At 36.1% G+C, this 24,716-nt stretch overlaps 1 protein-coding gene across 2 annotated transcripts in view; it reads right to left on the bottom strand.

Moving 5' to 3' along the window:
• SPATA16 (spermatogenesis associated 16) overlaps positions 1–24,716 on the bottom strand; it is a 241,648-nt gene that overhangs the window by 194,471 nt on the left and 22,461 nt on the right. For both annotated transcript variants that reach the window (XM_015088572.3, XM_015088571.3), the window contains exon 2: positions 22,921–23,551. In XM_015088572.3, the coding sequence (XP_014944058.1) occupies positions 22,921–23,532 (612 nt within the window). In that variant the 5' untranslated portion in view covers positions 23,533–23,551. The remainder of the gene's footprint in view (positions 1–22,920; positions 23,552–24,716) is intronic.

The raw sequence follows: 24,716 nt of genomic DNA, 5'->3' as shown, positions 1-24,716 counted from the left end.
TGAAGGGACCATGAACTTAGGAATGAAGACAGCCTCTAAAAACTGAAAAGTACAAGGAAACAGATTCTTCCCTAGAGCCTCCAAAAGGAATGCAGGCCAGTGGACACCTTGATTTCAGTACAGTGAGTCTAAGATAAAAAACAATGTTGTTTAAGCTTCCAAAATTGCAGTAATTTTTTACAGCAACCACAGAAATGCTAATACAGAGGAGCAAGTGTTTAACATTCTGACATGGAAAGTTTTGGGTTTTTTTCCCTCCTTGCCTGTTGGCTTATGCTCATCCTTTAGGCCTCAGTTTAGATGTTCTGTCTTTTCTAAGAAGAGTTCTCTGTTCTCTCTTTGTGAAGTAGCCCCTTCCTGTTATATTCTATCATGGCACTATGTTTTTGGAGCACTTTCTATAAACACAATTAAAATCAGGTTTTGTTATAATTTTTCTGCAGCTAAAACATTATATGTATCCTAAATTAAAATTGACAATTGTCTTTGTTGTCTTTTTTGGTGAAAGTTTGTCCTTTAATGTAAGACCATATTCTTCCTATATTTTTAATTTAAAATGTTCTTGAAATAAAATGCTGTTGTTAGAAAGCACTAGTTGTTTTTTCCTTTTCTTTTTAAAATATGTTTTCTTGGGTAATAAAATGTGGGCAACCTATGTTGATCCCTATTAAAAAAAAACTGTACTGATACATGAAATTAAAAAATCTGGGCACCACAACTCCAGGTACTGTCAGATGCCATGTATTGTCCTAGTATTTCATTCTTCCTTCAATGGAATGCACACTGAATTTTGTTTCATTGCTTTTTCATTTATGAACTAAGATCCTTATGAAGGGAAAGGACATGACTGTTTTGGGTTATATCCCCAGAGCTTAACACAGTGCCTGACATAGAACAGGCACACAATAAAAGTTTGTTGAATGACATTGGATCAGGAAATAAAAATTTCTAAGAGATTAACATGTATATGATGAGATTATAAGTATTAAAATCATATTCCCCATGCAAATACCTCAAGATAAAAATATGAAAAAGTTATACATTTGAAACAAAAACAGCCATTGCTTTTGCATATGGCATGCTCCTAAAATTATATTTATATTTCCAAATCAATGACCTCAAAGATATTGATACTCTTCATATAGATTCTTACATAACAAATTTCTCTTAAAGCTCAGTATTAAAAAGACTACCTCTTCTCATGATCAGCATTATTTGAAATCAGTAAATGTGAGGTAGCCAAATGAATGCCACTTCTCTTTCACCTTGGCTTCTATAATGCACAGACTACCACTTGTGTGTTTGGAGACCAGGGGGCACAGAACAGGCTTTCGTGATTTACTCTATTTCTTCTTTCCTATCCAATTCCCTTGGCCAGGTCCCTGTCTGATTCTCTTTTTGACTTCTGTTCCTTTGCTCTTATTTTAACTGTGTTTCTTTGTATAGTAAGCCAACACAAGTACTTCTGAAAAAAAGAAAATTAAAGTACTAACTGGCTCAATCACTGAGGTATTCAAGTCCCAATGTAGGAGTTTTCACAATTGCAAGGCTTCTCCTACATTCTTTCCTCTAGGCTTTGTCTTATTTTCTCACAGTAAGAGTAACGTCCAAGGTCATCTTCCCACTGTGCAGTTTACCTGGCAACTATTTAAATAAATGAATCATAAATGTTTAAAGCCAAATTCCCTCTTGGACATATAATCCCTATGTAATGTTTTAAAAAGGAAGTAATTTTGCGATAAAGGGGAACTGTAATTATACAGATTTGAACATTCAGTAAATGACCATAAAGGACAGACATATATTTCCCAACAAGTGCATGCTAAAATGTATAAGGACAGACTTCCCTATGAAATGATACTAGAAATATTAGAATTGAGTCTAATTAAAAGACATTTTAAAGGAATTTGAATGAATCTGTATCTTAATCTCCAGTTATTCACCGAGTACAAATAAGAGGAATGTGAGCCTTCTATTAGAGCACAGGTTTATACAAACAGTATGAGGCTTTATGAGTTTTTTTTTTCTCCTCTGTGAGATGGGGGTTTGAAGGAGAAATAAGGATGGAATGTGCTTCTTCCAAAAGTGTGTGATGGACGGGCTACAGGGGTGAGTCACAGGTCCCCCACAGTAGCCTCAGAACAGTCCCATTTTATCTTTCTAAATTAACTGAGCTCACGTTAAGCCACGGGTTGTAGGTATCTGTTCAAATTAGCATGTGCCCTTTTTATGATTGTTCAGTGATTTGGTTATGTTGATTATAAAATATTTTCAATGTCAATCATGCCTCTATATAAGATTTTAATTTGAAAAAGGACTCCATTGTGAAGCAGGAGGTATTGCATAGTGGTTACAGTTTACTATATGTTTGGAATCAGAGAGACCGAAGTTCAGGCTATAACTCTGCTATTTACTAGAAGGTTAATCTTAAGGAAGTTACTTGACTTCCCACAGCCTTAGTTTCTTTACTTGAAAAATGGGGCTAATGATTGTCCTACTTCTTTGGGTGGTTGTGAGAACTGAAGGAGGTGTAGTAAATAAACTGCTGGCACACACTAACTGCTTAAGAAATGCTGACACACAGGGGTGCCTGGGTGGCTAGGTTGGTTGGGTGTCTGACGTTAGCTCAGGTCATGATCTTGCAGTTTGTGAGTTCAAGCCCCGCGTCCCTGGGCTCTGTGCTGACAGCTTGGAGCCTGGAGCCAGCTTCAGACTCTGTGTCTCCCTCTCTCTCTGTCCCTCCACTGCTCACACTCTGTCTCTCTCTCTCAAAAATAAATAAACGTTAAAAAAATAAAAAAAAAAAAAGAAATGCTGACACGCAAACAAAAAGCTAATCAGAGTTAAGATCATACCTCTAAGTATTTAAATGGAAGCAATTTCACAACAATAAAAGAAAAACAATATTCCTTTTTGTTGTTGTTGGGTATGGAAGTGAAGAAATATTTCTTTTCTTTACATCTTAGAGATGAAGAATGAAAAAAAGAATTTTAAAAATGTATCTATAATCTATAAATTTTATATTTAAAAAAACATTATTACAGGAGGCAATTGGTACTCAAAGTACAGCATCAGTCTTCTGATGTAATGGAGGAAAATAGTCATTCTATTAAGTCACTGTCACCAGTCAGAGAGAATTCCAAGTTGGGTATCATGGTTGGCTCAGCCATTATTGACAGTCTTTATATCTTTTATTCTAGAGTAAATATGTGATAGGAGGAATCAGATTATTTTCCTATTTGAAATAAATGGTTTATACCAGACACTAATTAAAATGTAACACTTTCAACAAAATTTAACAAGAGAAACGTCACCCAGAATTAATATAACTATGCTACCATATGTTACCTGTAAAACACATTATTAGATAAATATTCCAGGTGAGTTCTACCTTTAGCTAGCTATTACTTCTTCTGTATTTATTTTTCCTCTAAGGATTTTCTACAAGAAATGACACCACTAGACTTGGTTCATTAGAAACAATATCAAAATCTAAAATGTTACAATCTCAAATAATAAACAATTCCTAAATTGCCAAAGATTTTATAATCTCCAAATACAAGAGAAATAATGCTTTTATACAAGAACCTTACTACTAATAAAGAGCTTTCTGATTTTTATAGACTAGGAATATTTTTTTCTAAATGTTATTGCTTAACTACTATCCCATTTCTTGAAAATATGAGCATGCACTTCGTTTTAGAGACATTTGCCTCATACTGTAAGAAATGGCCACTCAGGTCAGTGTTGGCACTACTAAAGGATGGTAATTGGGTCCTAATGCAAGTTTATAACCCAACACAAATTAAAAGAAAATCATTTTCTCCTACTCTGCAAAGAATTACCAGAATTATATAAGGGAAAACTTATTTGCCCAAAAGGAACTTTTCAAATTTGTTTTGAATTTAAAACCATTGCACTTTTTTTTTCTTTTTTTGAGAGAGTGAGTGAGAGAGTGCAAGCTGGGGAGAGGGGCATGGAGACAGAGACAGAGAGAGAGAGAGAGAGAGAGAGAGAGAGAATCCCAAGCAGGCTCCATGCTCAGCACAGAGCACATGCAGAGCTTGATCCTGAGACCCTGGGATCATGACCTCAGCTGAAATCAAGAGTCAGCTGACTGAGCCACTCAGGCACCCCAAAACCATTGCACCCTTGAGAAAAACACCAAAAACCCAGGTATATAAACCCAGAAGTGGAAATACACAGAAAAGCAAATGCAAATCGCTCTTAAACAGGAAAATATTCTCAACTCATACATCACATAAGAAGTGCAAATTTGCCTTACACTGATTTTTTAAATCTATTATTTTGGAAAAGATTTAAAAATTTGATAACACACTAGTTTAGTTAGAATAAAGGAAAATAGGTCTCATACACAGCCAATAGATGTCTTATTTGGCAACGTTTATTAAAGTTTCAAATGTGCAAACTTTTGGATTCTAATTCAAGGAATATATCCTGCAGACATGCCTGCATTAATGCAAAATGACATGTATATAAAGTTGTTAACTACACCACTATTTCTAAGAGCAAAACACTCTTAATTGTAGCACTATTTCTAAGAAGAACATACTGGAAACAACCCATATGTTCATCAATAGGGAATACATGTCTTCAATATAATGGAATATTATGCCATGACAAAGAGGAGGAAATATGCATACACTGATATAGAACAGTTCTCTATTTTTACTTTTAAGTAAAGATATCAAATTCAGAAAGAATATTATGTATTACCACATTTCTTATATTCATTAACTTAAATGATAAACAATTGTTGCCCATAGAGATGGAAATTGGGTGGCTGGATGATAAGAATGGAGAGGAGACATTTTGCTGCATACTATTTTCTACCTCTTTAATTTTTATCTGCATAAATGTATTACCTGTCCAAAAAAAACCAGTGAGAAATATAAAATATATAAAACAAATGCACTCAGTGGCCCAGCACACCTCCCACTTGTGACAGTCATGCTCTGTGTGGGTGAGCTGATGACGGACCTGAGGATTCTACTGTGCATGTTACTGTCATCAGGATGTACTTAAGTGGAGGTCAAGAACCTGTCACAACCACCTACACCTCTCTCTACCATCAGCTAAACCTTTTGGCATTCATTTTCATTTTTTCATATTCTTCCTCTGACAGCCTAAATTAACAAGAGGCAGTAGCAGCAACTGTGTGATGCCTTAAATGGACATTCCCACATGTAAGATCATGTTCTCTGGATGCCCCCTCTGAGCACTCTGCCTAAATCCATCACTTAGCAGTCGGGGCCTGCTTTAGAATGCACCCTTAGTGTTCCTGCCACTAAAGTGCAGAGAAGTATACCATAACTCAATTCTAAAGTATCTGTGAGGACAACTCTCTGTTGGAGCCAGAAATGCTGAGCAGAGCCCTTAGTGCCAGCGATGGCTTTCTATGCTCGAAGATGACATATGTCCCTGGTGTTAGAGAGCATAATATTTTACTTACTACTTTTGCTTAAGTGGATACTTGATTGCTGCTCCCATAGCCCATACAAATGATAGGGAGTTCTGTTCATTCCTAATTTGAGATTAGTATCAGGGCTGAGCTACTTTAAACTACGTTGGATATCTTTTTTCAGTCTCTTGTTGAGTGAAGTTTCAAAGTTATAAAATGATTAAAATAAAAACAAAAGAACCAACTGGTATTGAAGTAACCAGCTTTCAACATTCACACCTCATGAAGGCATCGGCAAGTGTGAATATTGATTGTTGCATTAATTTTTATTTTTCATCATTCTGCTTGGTATTTAAAAACATTTGCTTCTTGTTCTTAAAACTTAACATGCCAACAAATAACGATCACCCTATCTCCAAGCCAGTGTTCTGGGACACATCCCAAATAGAGTATACTAAAAGCACAGAGCACACACACACACACACACACACACACACACACACTACACACGTTAATAAAGTCACTGAGAATTCTTATTTGTCAATATTTTAAATTATTTTTTTAAACACTCAAGGTAAATTAGGGTGACTCTTTCATTAAACAGATGTGCCTACCACTACATGTATTAATATGTTGCCTTCTGAGTAGTCATAAACAATTATTCAGTAATATTTCAAATATCAAAAACAAGCAAAAAATCCAATAAATATAAATGAGCATGCCAAAATATACAAATAACCCTGCTGACTAACTTTAGAGGTTTATTGTAAGAGCGATTTATCATTGTAGTTTACATAATTCTAGTAACCCTTACTACTTTTTGATTAGTGCTGTGCATACATAGGAAAAAAGGACACAGGAGAGGTACAAGTAACAAAAAGAAGAAAATTTTTCTTACACTGTTTTTCTTCTCTTTCAGACTAAGCCTTGCTGAGTTTTCCAAGAAGACTGAGAACAAGTAGATTATGTACTGACCTTCACCTAGGCTAGACTATTGACCAGTAGAATTGAGGGGGGGATAACGTGTTTCCTTAAGCATGTTTCAACCCTCTTTGAATGAGACTCTGTGCTCTGTGGTTTCCCCTCTGAAATCTGTCCTCCTACTGCTGCCTACTCTTATATACCTGGCCCCTCCCATTGCAAATAAATCATCCCATACCCTTAATCAAGAGGTTGAATATTCTTCCACATTCTTTAATTTAAGCCAGGCCCTCCAAGGAGCTCAGGCCCCCTGCAGCCTCTGTCATATAGAAGTTTTTTGTCCTTCCTATCCCCTTAGCTCAGTAGCTCAGAACACCTTGTGATTTAGCTATTCTACCCTCTTCAACTCTGTCATCTACAGACTCCTGATTATTTCCCCACATTTACTAAGAGGTGACCCCTGGAATATGATTCCTCTTTGTTCTCTATCCCTACATCATCCTGAGTGACATCCAGCTGTAGACGACATCTAATATGCTGGTCTTTTCACTTATTTATTTATTTTTAACTCTTCAACTCCTTAATTCTTCTAATTTAGCAGCACAATCCCATGGAACTTAACTTCTCAAATCTTATACTCCAGTACTACTCCTCGACCAAACCTCCTAGGCTTTCAGCTCTTTTACTCTCATGTGCTCACATGCCTTTCCCTGAACCATCAGTCCCTGCACCACTGTGCACTCTCTCAATCTGATAGCTCTCTTCTGTCCTTTCCTACTCAGCCCAGACCCCCAGCCCACCACTACAACCATTCTCCCATCATTAATCACAAGGGTTCTGCCCTCAAAGCCATCTCATTGAAACCTCATGTCTGCGTCAAAACTTTTGGATTCTCAGAGACACACTGTAGAAAATCATACAACTTTGCTGTTTGTTGTCATTATAAAGTCATGGTCCCTCTTCCCTGAAGAGGCCCTGAATCCTCTGCCTTAATCCTATATAGCCCTTGTCTAATTTGTCTCTGTTATCTATGCAATTTTTGGTTTCAAGTCTCAGAACCCTTAACTGCTTCCAACTCAATTAAAAAAATCTGAGCTAAGAATTATTTCAAACCTCCACCTGTAACAACTTTTCCTTCTCACCTTAGTGAAATGGGTTTCCTCGTGTTCAGATCTAACCTTTCCATCTGTCTCCACTTCCCTGTCCTTTCATACTTCCTTGGGAATCTCACATTTTCAATCATCTTTTTATTACTATTATTCTCTCCTTCTCTCTATGTATGGGCTTTCCCAATATAATCAGGTCCAGTGTCCTTATTCTTAAAGTGAAAATCACTTTACATAACTCTACATTCTCTTTGAACCCATTTCTCCTCTTCCTTACAAGGTAAATGGTTTTTTTATTTTATTTTTTAAATTAATTTTTTATAGTTTTGAGTTTTTAATTAAATTCCAGTTAGTTAACATATAGTATAATACTAGTTTCAGGAGTAGAATTTAGTGATTCATCATCAAGGTAAATGTTTTCATGTTTTGGACACTGTGCCCACTTCTCTTTTCAACTTCACTTCTGCTTTGTTTTGAAATAAGCCAAGCTTTCACTTGACTATACAATGAAATCAGCTGTCAGTTTGAGATAATGGTTTATTCTATTAACAAAGGTAATTGAGATTAAAACACATATTTAACCATATAATGTGCAAAGACTATTTTTTTCCAGTGTGTGAAATTTTAAGGTATAAATTGTGCTTGCTAAATTTTATTCCACATTCTAAATAGTGGATATGTGAACATGGTTAATCTAACCTTTGGGTTCCCAACTACTTCCTCAGGCTTGATAAATTGTGTTCAGTCTCATTCTTGAGGAAGCAAGGTTTCCAAGTTGAGTTGCAGTGATGACCATTAAAATTGTTCTCTCCCTAGACCTTCAACAAACAGATTATTTTTCACTCTTAATGCTACCTCTAGACACTCTGTAACCAGCTATTTTCTTGAATCCTCCAGTCCATGAGGAGTTACTTCTTAGAGTTCCCTATTAATTAGTCTCATCATTTCTCAATATGATAGTTTTTTCTTAATTGCTCACATTCTTGAGAATTCTTTTTTCATCTCTCTTTCCCTTCTCTTCCCTTCCCTTCCCTTCCCTTCCTTTCCCTTCCCACTTTAAATCTAACATGGGGCTTGAACTCACAGCCCTGAGACCAAGAGTCAGCATGCTCTACTGACTGAGGCAGCCAGGCACCCCTCATCCTTCTTTGTTTCTACACTTCAGGGAGTATCAGGTATGGATGATTCCTCAGTGTCTACCTTTGGTTATAAACTCTACTCTATGCTTTCCACATGCCTCTATCTAACAAGTGTGCTGCTTTGCCACTTGGCTTAAACAAAACATGTCCAAAATTTCATTCATTCATTTACCCTTAAATGTGCTCATGTTCCTGAGTTGGTGGCACTTTGATCCTTAGAAAATGCTTGTTTCTCACCTGCCAGCAATGGGTAAAAATTATCCTTCCTTCCTTCCTTCCTTCCTTCCTTCCTTCCTTCCTTCCTCCTCCCTCCCTCCCTCCCTCCCTCCCTCCCTCCCTCTACTTTGGTTTCTCTTCTTTGTACTTACTATTGCTCATCCAATTCTGACTTTTACTTTTCTCACCTAAATTATTGCAGGTATAGCCTCCAAATGGCCTCCAGTCTTTTCCCTCTCAAATCTTCCTCTAAACCAGTGGTTTTCAATTATTTTTGACCAAATTCCATGGTAAGAAGTGTATGTTACATCACACCCAGGACACCTTCCCTCCCTCCCTCCAACACATACAGCTAGAGAGCACACACAATTTATTTCTTTTTTCTGTCTTCTTCCTATCTATATTTTTATTTACAGGTATAGATATACCTAGACATATAACAGAAACCAAAATTTCACAACATAAAGACTTACCTTCCAATACTCTATGAACTCTAATAGTTCCTATTATACTATATTCCCATTCCGTTCCATTTCATTCTGTTTCTATCAAACACAATCTGGTCACAAATCATTAATTTCACAACCCAGTACTAGATTACAACCCAGAGATTAAGCACTATTTTTGCTCTCTATATACATTAGACTGATATAGCAAGAACAAACATCTGACTCCATCATTCTCTATATTAATCCTTTTAGAAGGCCTCCTGTCATCTGCTGGATAATGTCCAATATCTTGATAAGGCATGCATGGCCCCCTGGCAAGCTGTCAGCTCTTCTAGCTTCATTTCTCTCCATTCTGCCCTGTACTTTCTACCCTGGCAGCCCTCAACTTCTTCCTGTTTATAAAGTCATGGTCCCTCTTCCCTGAAGAGGCCCTGAATCCTCTGCCTTAATCCTATATAGCCCTTGTCTAATTTGTCTCTGTTATCTATGCAATTTTTGGTTTCAAGTCTCAGAACCCTCAACTGCTTCCAACTCAATTAAAAAAATCTACCTACCCTGGAGTTTTCTCTTTCTGGTTCCTTCATATCCTCATCTGCCTAGCTGCTTTCCTCTAAAAGCAATACTTGGTTTGTGACAACTAAAAGTCTACAACAAGAGGTACTGAGAAAGTGATCACCTAATAATTTGTGTTTGATTTCTTGGTATAAATTACCCCACAAAATCAATAATTTCTTATTCATAGATTGGTATCATCATCATCATCATCATCATCATCATCATCATTGACCAAAACAAGTACTCCAGAAATTGTTTATTTCTGGAAATAAAATATACTTTGGCAGTGGCATTCAGGTATGTATGAATCCAATGTTCTAGGTACAAAATAAGGAAACCACACTGAGACAGTACAAAAAAACTATTTTCCTTTTTTTATTACCTCCTGCCTAACTATATATTCCATTCTCTGTTAGGAACAGGATCATCTCCCAGGTGGAAACAAAGTCTTCCCTATTTTCTTGAATGTCAAATAAGGCAACAGAGGAGTTAAGCAAATAAGTAGATGTTGAAATAAAAATTTTCCCCTGCCCTTCTTTTACATAATCTGAATCAAAAGAGTAGCTACAAACTTACTCTACAATACATTTCTGTGAACAAATTCAAGTGGATCTCATCTACTGGGCACCTGCAGGATCCGTGTGAACATCACACTGTATTGTGTATGATGGCTGGAAAGGCATGGAGAAAAAAGACAGAGGATTGCCGTTTTTAACTTTATTTGGCTTTGGAAATATTTGGAAGCCTTGCAATAAATTTGGAAAGTTGGGTAGTGGGAAAAATGTTGGGCAACATTATCTAATATTTGGATAAGAATCATCTTTGTGTGTGTGTATAAACCTCAACATGGAATCATCCAATTGAAACACAATTTAGTGTTGTATAAAATTTCTGTGATTGAGTTGGTTGGGTTTTGAGTCACACAATGTAAACAATGTTAACTATATTTAAAAACTACATTGACATTTACTATCATTTGATTCAAATCCATAACAAACATTTGTAAACTATGGAAATGATCCTGTTCCTGGAAAGATCTCCCTCAGCTTCTCATGGATTAATAAATTGCTTTTCATGAGGTCATCACTGAGGGGATAAATTTAGTATTTCAGAGACACAAACTAACTAACCACTGACTGGAATTTAGTATCAATGTATTTCTTAGTATTAACAGGAAAATGTTCATTAAGTGAATTTGCTTTTTAAGTAAATAGGAGAAGGTTATTTAAGTGTAGATTTCTAAGGAATAAATTTTCATGACAATGATATTTAAAAGTTTCTTGAGGCTTTTTAACAGCTTTCAAATGTTTAGATAGTACCTCTCTTAATTTCCTTAAAACACACACACACACACACATACACGGGTTAACTCTTACTGTAGGTGATTTTAAAGGGGAAGAAAGTTCTCAGTAGTTCTCAGCTATTATTTGCTCAATAAAATCACTTGTGAACTTAAAAATACCAATGTCCCAGGCATGGTCATTATCTGAACCCCACAATTCTATTAGACTCTCTGAAGGCAGGGTTAAGCATCTATCTATCTATCTATCTATCTATCTATCTGTGTGTGTGTGTGTGTGTGTGTGTGTGTTTAATAGCTTCCCTAATAAAGTTGTACTTATGTCAAGAATCTACAAGGTTCATAATATTTTTATATGGAATGTGATTCTTCTTTCATTTGTAAAGTGATATAAATGATAGTATAGTCTTCTTTATTGAACATGCTCCTTCTCATCCCTCCCCCCATGTTCTACCACTATGGAAAAACTCAGTTCTCTCTGAGATAGCAAATGCCTGCCCTGTGAACCTCACTGGTCCCTTTTCTCACTCTTCCTCTCCTTTTGATTCTCCCCACAAGTTATGAGTGCGGTGTGCAGGTGAGAATGGTTGCTCCTCTCCTTGCTGTGTCCATGGCTGCTGTTATGTGGTAAAGGAAAGGCGGGCTCAGCAGGAGTCACATGACTCAGGTATGCAGGGCCATCCACATCAAAAGGCTTGATAGTAGCAGGGGTTCATTGAATTGAGGAATGACCTTAGACATTTTCCCCACTTTCATATATTTTAATAATACTCAGTCTGAAATACATTGTGCTCCTTTAACCAATCATCAACCTCCCTTTGTAGCTTAAATCTTTTAATCTTTCTGATTCCCCTAGGATGGGACTGATGACCACTGAAGTTAATTAAATTACACTGAAATATGTAGGAAGTCCTTCTAAATGTCCACTTCAAAGACACATTTCAAAAAAAATATCTTAAGATATAAACAATAACACACTAAATTAAAAATAAAAAAATACATAATCTGAAAATGCAAATGAAGTCTTGTAAGGTAGGCAGCAAGTCCCTATTCTGTCTTCTTGAGGGCAGGAACTTTAACTTGCATTTGTATCCCCTGCACCTAGGACTATGATAGACTGAAACAGCTATTAAATGTTAGTGATATTATTTTCTTATAATGGCAAATCCTGCTTTTCTAGAGATATGTCTTATTTAACTAGTGTTTCACTATAGGTATATATCTAATTTTATTCTTTTATTTTTGAGGTTAAGAGCATTTATTTTGTGTTTTCCTGCTATGTAAATTGTTAGCATATAAAAAATATCTTATTAGTTATGGTGTTCCTGAATAGAACAAAGATGGCAACAATCAAGTTAAAAAACTGAAATGTTTAACCCTGAATACAAAATTTCAAGTCAATTTATTCCTAAGAAAAATGAAATATTTCCAGCATAACAATTTGTGCATTTAAGTGAAAGCTTATATTTTTGCAGAATGCAGTTAAATAGTTCAAAATCATGTTTGATTTAGATCACTAGTTCTAAAATGTGGAACAGAGTAGAAAACATACACTATTTGGCACCTAGCTTTGATTGAATTTCAAGTATTTTTAAAAGAAGACTGTAAATTTTTAATGTTAAAGGGAAAAGAGTATATGCATTAAAACAATGATGATAAAAACTAAAATAGAAAAAATCCTTTGGGATACTAAAGTTTTAAGTTACATACACATACTGTTCAGGGAAATGAGGTACTTGAGAAGTACAAAGACAACTTGTACATGAATTTCGAGTTCATCACATTTTCAACAAGCAATCCTACATGACAGCACTTTGTAGCTGGGCATTAGTTGTTATCATTCCTACTAAACAGTGTTCTAAGGAGTTAAGGATGTTACTCAAAGTCACACAGTAATTACAAACCAGAAACAGCATCACAGATAATCTGACTCCAAATTCAGTGTTCTGTCCATCACAGCTCTGGACCCACATGGCCACCAATGGCTATGCCAGCTAGATATACAGAAGTGCATGCCACTAACTTGCTAGAGGGACACTTGTGAATGTTGTGGGGCATAAATCCTTGCTACTTAGAAGGGTCCCTAGACCAGCAGTTTGGGAGCTTATTTGAAATAAGGCATCTTGTGTCCCACCATATGTGGGAATGTGTAAGAATCTGCATTTTTTATAATATTCCTATACAATTTTTATATACTCTAAAGTGAAAAGCAATAGTGTAAAGAATTCCAGACATGAAATCAGGGCACCTAAATTCAATCCCAGCCTTGCCAGAAACTAGCTGTGGCATTTTAAGTTTTTTTTTTTTTCTCCTAACTTTTTAGAGTGTCGGTTTCTTTATATGTAAAATGAAGTTGATAATATGTCTTTAAGGGTTATTGTGATGCTTATCTGAATAAAAGGGTCTGGATCCCAGTAGGAGTTAAGAAATGCAAACTGGATCCATATGCAAATCCACATATCTTTAAAAAGATAGCACAAGCACTCAGAATTTGGTGAACTCTCCATTTCTTGATTATATTGCACTAAGAACTATGTGTGTTAGAATCGATTTAAATTAAGCTTTCTGGGATGTCCACATTTTCATGCCCTAGAGATTTGCAGCAGAATTATTCTCAGCAGAGCAATTATAGGTGAGGCTGCCCTATAATGAGATATCTTTGCTACTTCATTAAATAAACCCCCTTGGATGGGCTCCAAAATGGACCTGCCTCATACCAAATTCCATTACACTGGAAGTAATCGCATAAGAAGGCCCCGGTGCAGGTTCAATCATCCAGGATACCTACCATTTACCATAAAGGGAATGTGTTCTAGAACACTGATTCCCAAAAGCTGGTTCTCAGACCAATGCTTTATTGACCCAAGGGGAAATAAAAAATACAATTTGCTCAACTTTTCATAAAATTAACATTTAACCTATTTTTAAAATATCCTTCATTCTGAGAGTGTGCCCTTTCTATTTTCTATCTCTTTGGCGTTAAACTGTTCCATATTTTTATAAAATAATGATGATAATAGATTGCAATTTTTGTAATGTTCTCTTTTCCACCACTAACTTTTTCGGTTTTTGAAAAAATTTTACAGGTCCCTGAAATCCAACTCAACCTGGAATCCAAATTTTCTAGCTCACTATTATAGAAAAAACTGCTTAAAAGGAAATTCTTTCTTACGAAATTAGTGAGGGCATAGAGCATTTTAAGTTAAGAACCAAACTATAAAGTTTTAATTGAAGGGCAAATCTGTTAATGTTGACATACCAGAGTGCAATGTTCCTCAAACTCCAGTGTGTGCAAAGATCACACTTGGGATCCTGATTCTGTAGGTCTGATGCAATCCAAAATTCTGTATTTTCAACAAACTCACACTTACAGTAGCAAAGGTACAGTGGTTAATTGGGGAACCAGAGCACCCTGGTTCAGCTTCCCATTCTACCACTTCTGGCTATTGTCCCTTGAGCAAGTTTTAACAGTTTAACATCTGTTAAAAAAAAAAAAAGAGGTAACAGGCTCCAAATGGAATCAGTTGTGCTAAGCTCCATGTCAGCAAATAGACTTAATACCTAACCTAGTAAATTGCAGGTTCAGTTTTCCAGGAATATAACCTTTAACCAGTCAACATGGAATTAGCTGGTCAGCACTATTTGGACAATCCACTCGATGATCCTTTCTATTGCCTAAAGGCAACCTTGCCTGAAACAATGCATTCTTTATTAATAATTTCTGTTTCCTGTCCCTTTTATGCCTTTTAAAATCTTCCATTTTAGGGGCACCTGTGTGGCTCAGTTGGTTAAGTGTCTGACTGAAACTCAAGTCATGATCTTGCAGTTTGTGAGTTCTAGCCCTGCATGGGGCTCTGTGCTAACAGCTCAGAGCCTGGAGCCTGCTTCAGATTCTGTATCTCCGTCTCTCTCTCTCTCTCCCTCTCTCCTGCTTGCTCTCTCTCTCTCTTAAAATAAAATATTAATTTTTTTTAATCTTCCATTTTATACAACCCTTCAGAGTTCCTTTCTATTGCTAGAGAGCATGGTGCCAGATTCATGAACGGTTGAATAAAGACAATTAGATCTTTAAATTTACTCACTTGAATTTTTGTTTTAACGGATTTGGTGGCAGCAGCAAGATTAAAGAAGACTTCCAACAGCTTCTGGGACAATGAGAAACACTGGATTGATACCCTGCAAGCATTTTTTGAGTCCAATGTCTTTCTCACTATTTCTGAGGGCCATGGGTAAGCTCTTCTTGGTTCTGAGCTCTCCAGATCTAATTGGCTTTTCAGTCTGCTTTGAGTGAAAAACCCCAGCCCTTGTTTCTGTCTCCAGATTCCATGTTGGAAACTGCTGATGGTTTAGTCTGTAGTCTCCCATTTATTTGGAATCCTTCTTCAGATTTCACGTTAGGAACTGCATGTGGCAGCTGCAGTACTCCATTTATTTGGAATCAGTCCACAGCCCCTGTTCTTTGGGTCTGTTGGCCCAATCCTCTCCCTAGTCTCAGGTTCCATGGTGGGAATTGCTGTTAGTGCATGCAGAGTCTTCTCTTGGTCACTCTGCAGTAACATCTAAACCCTCAGCCCTTGATCCTATCTCAAGATCCACGTGTGAACTGTTAGTGGCAGTTTGCAGTTCCCCATTCATGTGGAACCCCTAGTCCATAGTCCCCATTTGTTGAAGTCTGCAGGTTCGATCATTTCCCCAGTCCCCAGTTTGTTAGTTATTGCCAGTATGTTAACGTGCACATGAGGTAAAGGCTAACTGCTAATGGGAATCTCAGAAAACAAAAAAGCCACAAATTGGTGGGCAAGAGTAAGCACTTAAGGCTGTTAGAGCACTCATTATGTTACTCAAAGACTCCCATGTTGGCTATCCAGAATGGGTTAGATTGACACTAGGGTCATCTGTCAAGCTCAAGAACATTTGCGTGCAATGAGGTACGCTATAAAACATCACACGGTTCTTAACCTAGTGGCACATCCTTTTCGGGTATTAATTTGGCTCTGATAGACCCAAAGACTAAGTAAAATAAATGAATGAATGAAATGAATGAATGATAAAAATCGTATCCTTATATTCCAAAAAGTTAAGTGCACCATCTTCTGTTATGCCAGTTCTTATGTCTAAGAACTATGGTCCCATCTGCTATAAATATCTAGAAAAATTGCAGTCTTACTAAAAACAACCTAGAATTACAATGGCCATTATGGTCTTATTTCGAGAAGATTGTTTTAGAAGTACTCTTAAAAGTCAGGCCTCCCAAATCAAATGAACAGAATAGGATACCTATCTTAACTGTTATGTAGATGCTTCAAGGCTCCAAAGTAAGTCATTGAAAGTTTTGTTGCAAAAGGCTAATGAAAAATTAAAGATACAAAAGATATCTAAAATAACACTTAGGCCTCCCCCATTATACCCTCCTAAGGATCTATCATCAAAACACAGACCCAGAAATTGATATCTTGGTTGTAATTACCCAGACGCTGGAAAAGAGGTTGTCCTCAAAGGCCCTATCCAAATTCTTTAATAGCAACTCAAAAGCTCCCTTATCTACCTTCAAAGTAGGGCTCCTCCCCAAATTAATGGGACTCACTGATCTTCTGGTAAACTGCTACGTTATTCCTTTAAACAGCTAAAGGAAACTAAAAATAAATTTAATGAAAGCCTTGCCAAATCCTAGTAAATATCAGAGCTACACTCTCCATTTTAAACCTCAGTCAGAATCTGCAGATGGGATCCTGGAAAAACTGGCAGGCAGAAGCCAGCAAAGGGTGAGAATTCTTACTAGATTCAGCTTTCCCAGCTCTCTATCTGTAGTACTGGGTAGAGAGAGGAAATAAAAATATCTTTTGCACCTTCTCTGAGGACACCTCTTAAGGCCAAGGGGTTGTTCAGTCCTGTCAGAAATATTTACTATTTGTCTTGGCTAACAGCTACAAAGTAGCTTTGTGGTAAAAAAAAAATTGGCCCAGTTGCAGAGCCTGATAAGAAATATTTTTAAGGCCTCCTCCCTCAAGCTATACCCAGTGAGATAGAAAAAAAGAGGGCTTTGAAAAAGAATTTACTAAAAAAGATAATATACTTACATTGGTGGATCAACTCTTGGTGTCATTTAGGCTGTGAGCCAATTCTTTGAGGAATTGAGAACAACTGTCCTTATCTTACATATCTTTGCAAAAATAAAAATGCAGCTCTAGAGGCAGCTCAGGGTTCATCTATCCCTTTTAAACCAATCCTAAAATCTTCCCTATTTATCTCAATAGACTTGTAAATATTGGCCTTAGGAAACCAAAGTCCTTCTTGGAGGAACTTACATTTTTCTTTGTGCCTTTGAGATACTCTTATCTAGGCCATCTCCTTAAAGTAAAAACTTGAGGGAGGTAACTTTTAATGAAGGAAAAAATTTAAGGGGGAGGGGAAGAGTTTCTTTCTTTTTTTCAAAAGAAAAAAGCTTCTCCACAGCTTCCGTGAGTTTACTCGTCAAGGGCAAATAGGAATCCTAAGTGTCTTCTCCTCAAATACCAGTAGAAGAAGTTTTAGTCATCTGAGCAGATAAACTTAATTTATTCCAAATGTTCTTTTATAACTAATGAATTTTACATTATTGTGCCTGTTTTATGGCTAAAATTTTTAAATGAAACTGCAACATCTCTGTTTGTGTCTGTATGTTTGTATGTGTCTACATATGTGTATAGATGTGATATTTTTCTACTCCTGGATGGTATTGCCAAAATCAATTTGTAAAAGCTCTATTTAGTTGGTTTGAAGGCAAGTGCTTACAAAGATTGTGTGTTCTAAAACTCTCAGAAATACAAAAATTAATCCAAATGATTTTTAATTTCATATGATCTAGGATTAATCTTTAGTAAATAAAAACTAGTTTAAGGCGTGTCTTTAGAGTTATCAGCATTAAATATAAAACTTTTATTCCACCTGGGTTTACTCATCAAATAAGTTCTTGTTACCTCTATTGAAATTTGTTGGTCAAAAGAATAACTCAGGATGACTTACTTTGTCTAATGTCTCAGAAAGTTTTTGTGGGTAATCTAAACATAATTGTTAAGAACAAGTAAATTAGAATACACGTAAGTAGGATAAAAAGTTTTTAGGTAAACTTTTCAAATAGTTTCCCCAAATCTTTGCAGTAACCTGAAACCTGAAAGTTTTGCTAAGTTCAATGATGAGGTAAGTTAAATTCATTAAATATCCAGATCATTTCCAAAGAAGATAAAACAGAAACATTAATTACTGAACATAGGTTTATCCTCTCTTGGTTTCCTTTTTTACAAAGGAACTGAAGATATTTGGATTCTCAGTAAACATATTTTATGTCACATTGAAAAAATTGTACTCTTAGGAAGCATATGTCTCTAAGAATCATAAAATGTAAATTTGCCAATCTGAAGAATGTCAATGTAATAGTTCACAATTATGTGAGAAGTGAGATGATTCATTTTCAGAAATACCAAATAAAAGCTGTGCTGTCTAGTTAACAGGTTAACTAGATTAACAGTTTATAGGTTTACAACCTATTGGAAATATTTATGAACAACAACCCGGCCCCCCCCACCAACAATGGAGTCCCAAACCCTTAGACACTTCACTTCCTGGTTCTTCTTCCCCTCTCCATTCCGGGAGCTTTGCAGTGTGCATGCACCAAAGAACAGAAGTCTCTGTGACACCTCAAGGAATGTACTTTTTGCCTTACATGGGCATAGGCAACTTCCAGGTAAGGCCATAACCTCTGCAGTACTCAGCCAATGAGGAATCAGGGTAGGGACTTGCATGCTAGGAGATAAATTGCCTGCTGAAACTGCCCAGTGTGTGCCTGTCCATCAGACACCCACTCTTGCAAGAATGTTGATTAAAGCCTTGCTTCACATGCTCCAAGTCTCTGCATCCCTCTTTTGATTGGGTTGGTGGGCTTATTTCTCACAATTGTTTACTTGGTTTTTACTAAAAGTTAAAGTTATAAAAAGAATGAAAAATTCTAATGTATAATTAAAACTACTAGAAATAATATGGGAAATATCCTGTATGCAAGTAAAGTAAGATGTGTAAAGTAAAAGGAGGTACAAAGAATGGAGATGGATTTTGTTGAGGAAAAAGGGGAATTTTATCCTAAAGAGAGGTAGAAAAGAGAAAAAAAATGGGAAAAATCTAAATCTAAAAAAGTTGTAGAAGTACAAAGAAGGAAACTTGGGAAAATAATTTTATGCGTGATCAAGCTGGATAAAATTAAATAAAGTTATTGTAAGGTTTTTTTCAAATAAGCTTTGATATGATTAATGTACTTATCCTTAAGAAAAACTAGAACTTAATACTCTTTCATCTGCCAGAAGGACAAAGTTTTCTTGGACTATTGGTCTGCCGATAAAAGATTGTGAAAGGTCTTCCTCCTTTACCCTCTAAGTAATCTGCCTACAAAGCAAAGATTTGTGTTTTATCAAAATGATTTCCTGTGCTCTTTATCATCAAGTCTTTGATTACTTAGAAAAAAACCCAAAAAACTAATAGTTGTCCTTTAAAAATTACAGGGAATAGGATCTAGGCATACAAATGTGATTTAATATGAATGTGTTTTTATCTTCAGCTTCTACCTTTTGCCCTATTAGTATGTCTTCTGATGTGAATATAAACACAAGAGCAAATAATGACTGATCTTAATAAAACTTAACAAATATGAATGAGTTGGTCACAGAGCTAAGCACTAATCTCACCTACATAACTGGTTCAACTTTATATAGTAAAAATAAAGCATAAAAATAAATTATTTCATCAATCACATTTAAATAAATGCTTCCTGTGTTCTGCAATCCTAAAAGATTAAAGTTGACTGCTTTTTGGAAGCTAAATTGTTGTCTTCTGAATCATTGTTTACTATTTTATCTTAATCATTCTAAAACATTACCAGAAATTTATCTATCTAGTGGGTGACCACGTTATGAAAACAAAAGGAGCTAATACTTTGCAAGAGTATAAGGAAACTAACATAAATAGAATATTCCTAATGGGGTTATTAGAGGCCTTGAGAATTATCATGTCAATAAATATTCACAAATCTCCAGAACCTTTCCCCATTTTTTATTTTTGTTTCTTTTCTGTGGTTCTGTCTTTAACCACAACCAGCCTTCTGTATACTCCTATAGTTGACTTTGTATCACCCATTTGGCAAGCATTCTGTATGCCTCAAAATGCCTCCCAAGATTTAGCACTAGATGGGAAAGTTGCCTTCCCATTCTCTTCTTCCTCTGTAACAGAACCCCTGAATGTTAGTGCCATGCAGAATAAAGACCAGATTTTTCAGCCTCCCTTGTAGGTTTGTGTGGCCACATGACTAAATTTGAATCAATGGGGGAAAAAATGGAAATGGTGTGTGCAACTTCTGTGAATTGTGCTCATGGGGACCTGGTGTATAGGGACACGGTGTATCTCTCTCCTCCTTTATCTCCCTTCTGGCTGGCTAGATGCATATGATGTCACCAACAGGAGCTGCTATTTTAGACCGTGAGGTCAAAGCACATCTGGAGGAACAAAACAGAATGTGGTATTCTAATGATCATACCATACCAGCGTTTGACTATGCACATTTATGTGAAAAAATAAAAATAAACCCTCTTGCTTTAGACACTGTTGTTTCGGGTTTTCTATCACTTAGAGACAAACCTAATCCTAGCTGATGTACACTCAAATATTTGTTGGTACATATATCTTTCAGGTGTGATCCTTATCTTTAAGTCTTGGTCTCTGTCATCCATCTTGCCCTACTCAAAGCCATGTTAGGACATAATGAAAAGGAAGAGATGCATTAAATAATACCTAAGAACAGTCAGTTTTGAAGAAGTTAAATTTAGGAGAAGAAAGGATTAACGAGGTTAAAATCTTTTCTATTCCCAGAAGTTTTGGTTTATTAAGAGACATTCTAGGTAAAATTTCAAAGTTAACTCCCAAGATAATTAGACAAAAGCTAGGCCAGATGTCTAAGCTAAGTTTTGGTCTCAAAATAATTACCTTTGTTAATTACCAGTAATTAGTGTCAGCATCCAACACTTTCCTAAAAACCTTTGTGGGGAGGGGGGTGGAGAGAGGTGGGGGGAGAGAGGGAGGCAGACAGGGAAAGAGACAGAGAGAAAGAGAGAGAGACAGAGAGAGACTGTGCATAAGAGAGAGTCAGAACAAAAGCATTTTCTAGAACAATTATATCTTGGGGTCATTAAAACCTGATTCAAATTTTGTAATTTTGAACATTGATTGGGTTATGGAAAAACCAGATATTTTCTTCCAGTTAGTGCAAATACCTTTTTGCTTCTATCTAGACTTAATTTGAAGTTTATATCCTTTCTTATTTTATGCTTTTTTTCATTTCAAACATGATTATTTTTCTTCATCTTCAAAACTTTACCTTTAACTCTGCTTCCCCCACCCTCAAAAAACAATTTTTGCTGAAAATGGCCCTAAGTGGAAGATCTCAGGGTTCTTCTTGAGCCTTTCTTCAGGATCCTTTCCTCAGCGAGAAGCTCTGGTGTTTAGCTCAAAAGTACAGCATAGGACTCTCAGTGATTTGTGGATAACTTAATTTGGGGGCACTTTATCCATAGTGCACAAGTTTATGTAATGCATTATTCTTCCCTTCTTTGTGTAGATGACCCTTTGTGAAGACAGAAATATTTATAGATGCATCTATTTTTACACTACCTCATCATTTCATATCTCTTTGGGCCTCCTTTTCTGTGCTTAAAGTTTCTTTTTAAATATTTAGGGGACCAATTGTCTGGTATTATCCATTAATAATTCATTGTAAATGTAGTCATTTTAACCTGCAAATAACAGTGTAAATAATACTTGACTCTTTAAATCTCTATCACAAACATGTCATACTAACTTCTGCTCATGCCTCCTGTCTTATGGTAGATCCATTGCCCCTTTATCCTATCTCTTTTTAACTGGTTTACTGGTTTGTCTCCCTCACCAGACTGTTAGAGGGAAAAAAACATGTTCTAGCTCATTTTTTATATCTCCAGTGGCCACCAAGCACATATAGAATGCATTAACATTTTTTTTGTAATTAATGAAATATGCCAATATTGTCAGGCCAATAGGACTTTTAGTGACAAACTTTGGTCCTTTTATAGGTTCAGTGAGTCATAAGATGGAACAATTTTTCCCACCACCTATTTTGTGTTTTAGTGGTGACTCCCAATTTTATTTGAGTCCATGGGCTATTTCGTTATGTCATAAACAATACTGACCAATTTACCTGCTTGCAGAGAGAAAAATAATTATTTATAAAGCTCACTAGAAAGGGAAGGAAAGTGAAATTTGATGATAAAGTAAAATCGTGCTATTTTATTTTTAATAAGTATCAGGCATAAATTATCAGCCCATGCTAAACAGTAAAGATGGTTACGTTTAATCATGAAGACTACATTATCAAAAGGGAAAATTCATATACTCATTAACTGCCTATTTCTAGAGAGAAAATCTATATTCTACCCACCACCACTGTATTAAAACTTTATGGGTTTTATAGGTATACTTCTAAATTACAAAACCAACTGCATTTTTATATGTTGCCATTCACTGCAGGGTTTGTTAACAGAGAAAAATCATGAGGTTTGCTTTTGGGGTGCTTTCTATATGTCAAGTGCACACAGGCATATAATTTGCAGGCATATATATCCTGATATATAATCCTGATATCATTCAATATTTTCACTCCATGATCACTGTTCATTACAGTATGATCAGAGCTGCTCAATGTAATCACACTTTCCATTTCACAGCTTCCTGTAATCAATCTATATATTCTTTAATCCCATACCTCCAATGCTGTTCTGAACTGTCCTGCTGCCACGGCGTATTTCTTTTGTCTGTAGCAAGAGCTGGCATCCTTTAAGGCTAACTGAAGCCATTTGTCAATCTGAGGCAGAAAGCTGAAATTAGGTACATGCAGAGGGTCTACAATTTCAGCAGCTTGGCATGATGGTCGAATCCCAGTAGACACGAAGGACTCTACAAACTCATAGCTCACATCCTCTTCATCGACGTAGACCAACTTCGCCTCCACATCCATGATATTTTTTAAGGGGATGTGAGGCAGGGGCATGGTGATCAATGTGCTGTCAAGTTCCGTTATCTTTGCCTCTTTCTTTCCAGCTGGCTTTTCTTCATTTTCTGCCTTTCTTTTAAAAGCCACTTTCTCTAAATCATTGCTATGTTTTTCTTTGATGCTTTTTGTCATTTTTATTCTTTCCACTGTGATTTCTACCTGTTTATCTCCACAACTTTTCTTAACTTCTTGTGATGTTTCCAGGATGCGTGGCTGGCTTGCTAAGGTAGACATTTTCTTGTTTGTGTTTATCTTTGGGACAAGCTGGTCAGGACAGTCCCTATTCACTGTATTCTCCAAATTCCTACTGCTTCCTGAATCCATTGATTCCCCTCTGCAACTCCTGGAAGGGTGAGAAGAAGGAAAATAATTAAAACAATGTTTTGAAGTTCCAATGGTTTAAAACTATAGTTAAATTCATTTGAAATACTTTTTTATTTATTACGGGTATTTACTACCTTAAAGTAAAACTGTATGTACATTATCTGCTGAGAGTTTTACTAGAGAAGAATATGTTTCAATCTCAAAACTCACCAAGAACTTGTTGAAAACACATTTAGACAATGTCTTTAAAAATAATCATCTATAGCTGAACAACACTGAATGAACATTTTTATGGGGTGCCTAAACTCACTGAATAGGAAAACCTTATACATAGGCACTGAGGACAAAAAAAAGACTAAAAAAATCCATCTCAATATTAATTTCCTCAGAAAGGCAGGTGGTCTAGAATTCATTATAAAATATACTGCTAACCTGCATAATAGACTTGGATGTCTAAAGAAACCACAGCTGCTTCCTCTGAAAAGCTTCAGAAAATGTTGTAAGCACAATGTTTCCTCAATTTATTTCTTCTATTAGTAATGAAAATATCAGGTTTAAACAGCTTTAAAGATAACTATTATTCAGAACTGATTTGATAGCAGAACATGACCTTCAACCTCACATTAATGTGGAGCCATATATTCATCTTGAGTCTACTGTATTAATACTGTTGTAGCAATATTATCAATGCTGTACTTCTAAGATGAGACATTTTCCTAAATCATTAATGTTCAAAAAATATAATAACTAATGGTCTTTAGATTCAAAGGCATACTATCTCTGATGCTAGATTAAAAACATAAAATGTCCTCAGACTCAATAATTATGTAGTATAATTGGATCCTATTTTTTGAGACTCTTTTACCTATCAGCTTCTGTCCTAGAAACAACTCTGTAGGGTATATAGGAATAAGAACCAACATTTTCCAAAGAAACTAAAGGATAGAGAGGTTACACTGCTTATCCATGTCATGCTGTTGATCATTAGTGTTTTTTTTAATGTTTATTTATTTTGAGAGAAAGAGCACGAGTGGGGGAGGTACGGGGGGCGGTGGGGGGGTGGACAGAGGATCCGATGTGGGCTCTGTACTGACAGCAAAGAACCCGACGTGGGGCTGGAACTCACAGACCATGAGATCATCACCTGATCCAAAGTTGGATACTCGAACAACTGAGCCACCCAG

This window comes from Acinonyx jubatus, chromosome C2 (assembly GCF_027475565.1).
Source record: "Acinonyx jubatus isolate Ajub_Pintada_27869175 chromosome C2, VMU_Ajub_asm_v1.0, whole genome shotgun sequence".
In the NCBI taxonomy this organism is placed as follows: Eukaryota; Metazoa; Chordata; class Mammalia; order Carnivora; family Felidae; genus Acinonyx; species Acinonyx jubatus.
The sequence above is the reverse complement of the archived record's forward strand: the minus strand, read 5'-3'. Positions and strand labels throughout refer to the sequence as shown.